The sequence below is a fragment of the Cygnus olor genome, chromosome 12 (genome assembly GCF_009769625.2).
Source record: "Cygnus olor isolate bCygOlo1 chromosome 12, bCygOlo1.pri.v2, whole genome shotgun sequence".
Taxonomy (NCBI): domain Eukaryota; kingdom Metazoa; phylum Chordata; class Aves; order Anseriformes; family Anatidae; genus Cygnus; species Cygnus olor.
In genome coordinates, this window is record NC_049180.1 from 20,780,542 (window position 1) to 20,786,541 (window position 6,000).

The 6,000-nt window shown below is 40.5% G+C and overlaps 1 protein-coding gene across 9 annotated transcripts in view; it reads left to right on the top strand.

The window, feature by feature from the left end:
* ZNF536 (zinc finger protein 536) overlaps positions 1 to 6,000 on the top strand; it is a 341,577-nt gene that overhangs the window by 333,223 nt on the left and 2,354 nt on the right. For all 9 annotated transcript variants that reach the window (XM_040571232.1, XM_040571230.1, XM_040571233.1 and 6 more), the window contains one exon: positions 5,450 to 6,000. This exon is cut by the window's right edge. In XM_040571232.1, coding sequence (XP_040427166.1) covers positions 5,450 to 5,682 — 233 coding nt within the window. In that variant the 3' untranslated portion in view covers positions 5,683 to 6,000. The remainder of the gene's footprint in view (positions 1 to 5,449) is intronic.

Here is a 6,000-nt window from a genome sequence, read left to right on the forward strand (position 1 = left end):
CTGAAGAGATTTGTCTCCAAGAAAGTCAGACCTTTGGGGCTTTTCAAGTATTTCTCAGTGAGGGAGTCATTTATTTGCTCTAAAGAGCTAATGGCTGTTGTTTCTGATTTTCACCACAAGGATATTCTTAAACTAAGCAAAGAAATCTGAAATGAGTTTGCCATATTGCATCCCAGTAAATGCTATAGCCATTGGCCATCTAAGGAAAAACATTGTCAGATAATCATAGGCATTTTTGCATTTAAGGGAACAAATGTCATATCTAAGAAACACATTTTATTCGGGACTTAATTATAATTTATAGTACATTGCATAGCATTTGTTTTCTATTCATCATTCTATTGCTCTTCTGCTTTTTCCCTAAATTTATGCATTGAATTGTGTGTCTGTATGTGTGTATCTGTGTGTATATATGTACACATATGCAATATAATAAAAAGTGGTGTAGTGGGGACAACAGACGGCTTTTGTGTGATGTATTATTGGCGTTTTTCTTTCAAATTACCATTTTCTTGCTGCTTTGGGAGAAAGCCATGATTTTGCTGTGATTAGTACACTTTTAACAATCTGGAATAAATTCCTGATCTTCTTCATGTGACTAGTCCAATGCCCATTTTTATGTTTTAGTGCAAACCCCTACATATGTGCCTGTAATACCACGAAAATACGATGTTTCTTTGCAGAATTTTTTATAGAATTTGGATGCTGATCAAATATTTTTAGAAGTGGAGAATTAATGCAGCTTGACCATGTAAATGATTTTTTTTTTAATGAAAAAGACTTTAGCATTCATCTCTCTTTCTCTCTCCATCGTTTGTGTATTCCTTTGTGCTAATCTTAAATAATGGATCCATATCAAAGTTAATAAATTAGGAACTATTAGCAGTTTGGATTACAGTAAGTAACCCAATGACACTACGTTGACATTGAGTTTTTATGTTTTTCAACAGTGCAGTTTGAGTTTTAAAGATAAGACAAAACAAAATAGGTTTGGCAAATATTTGAATCCCTAGCAACTCAGTAATGGGTAGCAGCTTTGTTTAAATCCCAGGCCCCGGCTTTAAGTGCATTTTCCTTTAAATGGTCATAAAAAACAGACTTTAAGATCCATGGCTTTCTCAAAACCTGCCTTTCTGACTCCATTCGGTTGAAGCACTGTGTTGCACTGCATCAGTCATGCCATGTTATGAAACCTAACGCGATGTGACTGATGCAGGCTGACGTGATGTGTCACAAAGCAACATATCAGATCACAAACTTGAAAGAAAGAAAACAAACTTTTCTTCTCAAAGTCTAAATTAACAAAGCAGCTTATATTTTTTTAAAAGATGGACTAGTTTCAAACACTGGGGGACTTTTCTATATACTGGTCCCAGAGCAAGGTTCTCTGTTCTACCCAGAAAGTATGTCCAGCCCAGGCTCCTTGCTCTCTCCAGGGTACAGTTAAAATTAGGGACAGCCCAAACCATCTCAGCACTGCTGACCTTTCTGGGCCTGATCCTAGAAGGTTTGGATTGCTTTCAGAGGACTGGCTTCAGCAGGTGCTGAAGGTAATCACCCCTTCTGGTTATTAATATTATTTTGTGCAAATTCAATTTTCTTAGTATCTCAGCTTTGGTCCAGAGGATTACGAAGTCCCTTCACACACTTAGTCGCATACTTCGTAGCATGTTACTCTGTAACGGGATTATTTCATCTGCAAACATTATGCTGTCCTCTATCCGCACTTTCTGATTTTTGATCTGAGAAAGATGTACCATAATTTGTTCCCTTTGTTGGCCCACCTTTAACCTAATTCTCTTCACTACAAATGCAATGCATTGCATGTTACCTCCTGAACTATCAAGAAGATTTCTTTTTTTTTTTTATAAGGGCTTTCATATAATTTTATTGGAAGATATATACTGGGTAAAATATATATGAACTATAGCATGCTAAGAAAGAACCTACCAACCACTGCTAGATAAAACATTATAAATTTATTGCCAACTTATCTAGGAAGGGTTATTTTAAGAGCCTGCTGCCCACAACAAGTTTTTGAGCTATAATTAATGGATGGGCTACCTAAGAGAAATGGGCATTATCCTTCACCCCTTAGTTACAAGCAAATTGCAGATATTGTTATCTTTGCAAGTGAAAATAATCTCTAGTTTTTGTACTACTTCTGCTGTAAACAATGTACTACTTGCTTTCCTATGACCCTCACTCTGTATACATATTTATATATTATTCATACTAGATTAAAAATGAATGTGCTCTTTACCACAGTTGTACTGCATAGTGACAATACAAATTAACTTATTCTGTACTTACTTTTCACAAGGCAGTGATGTGAAGTTTTGATGGCCTGAAAAAGTAAGTTGTGGGGGAGGCAACGAAGAACTGAATCCGTCTAGGTGCATTTTATATTGTCTGATTTATTAAAGTTCATTGAATTAATAAATGACATTCTCTGTATGGAGTTACACAAGCTTGAACTTGTTTTGGTTGTGGGCAGAAAGAGTTTGCTTCTATCCTGGCACATATGAGGCTGTTAGCTCCACCCGTGCTTTGTGGATTCTTTGTTTAAAATTTGTGGGGGGTGGTCCAGGAACAAATTGGTCATTTAATGGTAGCTGCTTATGGGCAAAGAGTTAAGAGCTGTCTGGTGAGATATCAAGTTGTTGGCTAGCAGTACACATTCTAGCTAGAACTGACCAATTTTTTCCATGATTCATGGTGCCTGAGGCATTTCAGGAGTGGCTGTCGGGCACATCATTCCTGCTTGCTCCAGGAGCCCAGCACTTTGTGTGCTCCCTGCGTGCTGCTGGTGGAAGCAGTTACCAGACATTATGTCCTGGGCACATCCAGCTGTTGGCTGTAGCAGCATACAAGGTCCAGACGGGCAGGATAGTCTTTGGCTTTTTCCATAGCATTGGTAAGAATGGAGTAAATAAGGCTCGAGGGCAAGTTGTACCATTAGTCACATCTTAGCAGCGCATCTTCCGTTCTTAGCAAGGGGCAGTCACCAGATGGTCAAACAAACCACAGGGAATACTGGAAGGGAGCTGGTGCTGTGTTGTGGATGCAGTCATGCTAGTGATTGTGATGGTGGCAGGCCTTTATCTTTTGCAGAAAGGGAAAAACCACTTCAGTTCTTCACAGAGCAAGTCTCTTTCTCCTTTACCCAGCGCTTCATCTGTCGTTTCTAGCACAGTGTGTGTTCACAGAGTTTCAGCACCTCCCTGAGCACAGTGTTTCAGCACCTCCCTGAGCAGAATATGCAACAGCCACTTATTTCCCTCTGGTCAGAGGTATTACCCTGGAGGGAAAAACAGACGAAAAGAAAGAATCTAGAACCCAGCTGTGAATTCTGGTGACTGTTTCTCTCTCTGACAATCAAAGAGGGAGATATAATGATTTTATTAGATTTTTTTTTTCCCTGAGTTTCCAAGTATTTCTAGATTTTTCTGAAACAAAATACAATTTTCGCTGGACCTTCTTCACATCCATACAGTTTTGAGAGGGCTTCCAGTTTTCAAAACTAATATATTCTAATTTTTTCAAGCATATTTGTGGTTCTGTATTGATTTTAGGACTGATCCTAAGAGGCACTAGGGATATCTTCAGTCTCTTGTTTGACTATTTCCTCATATCTTTCAGTTGATTTTTTTTTCTATAAAAGCCCAATCCAATTTCTGTAACTTTTTCTGTGTAGTTCTTTTTTCCATTGCTATTGCTATGAAATTTTCCACTGAAAGTTAACTTTGTAAAGATTAGCAGCTTGTAGATTTCATTGCTTTTTCCTTATGAAGTTGTTGATGGAAATGTCTTTATTTACCCAAGGAGAGAATGAGATCAACCCAATCTCTGTCCCCAGATTAATGCATAAACGTGCATATTAGAAGCCTTGAGGGTTGGCCACCCTTTTGGCAATCTTTAAATTGTAAAAGCAAAGGATGGAAGGACTTTTTCATCCTTGTGAAAGGAAACTTGCCTGTAGTCATGAAGCATTGGGCTTGGGTAACTGTGTACTGGACTTGATGCTTCTTTCCTCTGAGTAGCAGGCAGAATGTTTGGGGGAACTCAGCCTGGTAGTTTTGTTGTTACAGTAAAAATAGCAGATTATTTGCGCAACCCAAAGCACTGCTGGTTCAGGTGAATTTCCTCTGCCCAAGATGCTGATGCTTGTGTGCCACCAGCAGCACAAGGCTAAACCCAGCCAGGCTGTGAGTGCTGTGGGAACATTCCTACTCCTGTACAAGCAACATTGGACCAGTGCATAACCAGTGTCCATTTGCTTTTCCATTACATTCCCACCTAAAATGGAGGTGAGATGGTCCCAGCCCCTTCCCATGTAATGGGGAGTGTAGTCCTCCTCTTCTGCTACACCAGCGTCTGGTTTGTGCCCGCTGGGTAGTACCACAACAGCAGAGGAAAATGTGCTCTTCAAATGTGGAGATAGGGTATTGTTTTTCACTTATCCTGGCTTTATGTAGATGGTCTGGCACATTTATTTATTCATTTATTTGAGCAAATTAAAGCAAGCTAAGCGCATTTGACCTCAGATGGTCCTGGTTTAAGTTAATTTGAGAGACAAAGCTCATAAAGTTCCAGTAAAACACATCAACAACTTCCCAGCATAGGTTGAAATGTGATTGCTGAAACATAACCTCCAAAAACAGATACAGCATGAAGATTCAAAGTCACAATAATCTGAAAAATATGGGAGAGCATATTGATAGAGTTACTAAAAGTGATATCTTTCATTCATGCCTTCATTTTGCAGCCAGTTGCTATTTCACACACAAGAAGTGCATCTATCAGATTCTGTGCATTAACATTCCTTTTTTAATCTGGTTTGGACATTTATTTTAAAGCTGGTGATAACCTTGTGCCCCAGCCCTGCAAACACATCTATGCTTGTGTTTCTTTACTCACAGGAGTAATCTCACTGGAGTAACTGTTTGCAGGTTTGAGGCCTTGGTTATCTCAATCCATTATTTCTTTCCATTAAAAAATAATCTGTGTGATTAAAATAAAACATACAGTTCTTGACTCAGAAACCCACCCAAAGACAAAGTATGGTTATTAGATGAAAGGTCTGCACACTGTCATCCCTGAACTGCACTTCAATAAAAAAAGATAATTAACAAGTATAAAGAAAGGCAGTCTAGTACATGATTGCACCGTATTTACAAGAGTTTAGTTTGGATCACAGGCTGATGGATTTACAGCTGGGTGTGAGGAGGGAGACAAAATAGCTGCACTTTTCCCGAAAATCCGAAGCAGAGGCTTTTAAAAATGCAGTTTCTTGAAACAGGCAAATTGCGAGCAGCACAAATTTCTTATTCTTGCTGAAGTCACGCAGCGACTTCCTTCAGCAGAAGGGCTTTCAGCTGCGGCGTGTTTCACCAGAACATTTACTGTAAATAGTGAAAAACTAACCGGCCTTTTGTCCTTTGTGCAGGTCACCGGCCCTTCCAGTGCCGATACTGCCCATACAGTGCCTCTCAGAAGGGGAACCTGAAGACCCACGTCCTCTGCGTCCATCGCATGCCTTTCGACAACAGCCAGTACCCAGACCGCAGGTTCAAGCGCTCCCGGGCGGACTCGGAAACCCCAGGGAGCCTGGAGGAGGCTGTGGGCCAGGTGGGGGGCTCAGCTGAGCAGGCCGAGGAGGGCGGCCAGGCCCAGGAGTAGCGCGCCCGGCCGGGCCCTTGTGGCATGGCAGCCACTTGCTGCGCAGGGCTCTGGTCATGTACTGGGCCTAAGGCAGCTGGCTGCGCTGCGGGCAGAAGAATTGCGTGCCGGCTTCCAGACGTGTACAGGATGCTCCCAACATTTAAGTATATATATATGGATACGTACGCACGCACACATATATATATATTTACACACACGTGCTCATATACGGTCATATACCCATTAAATATATATCTACATTCGCACACGCCCACATGATCCCTCTGTGTGTGTGTGTGTGTTTAAGTATATATATTACACACGCAAAATAAATCT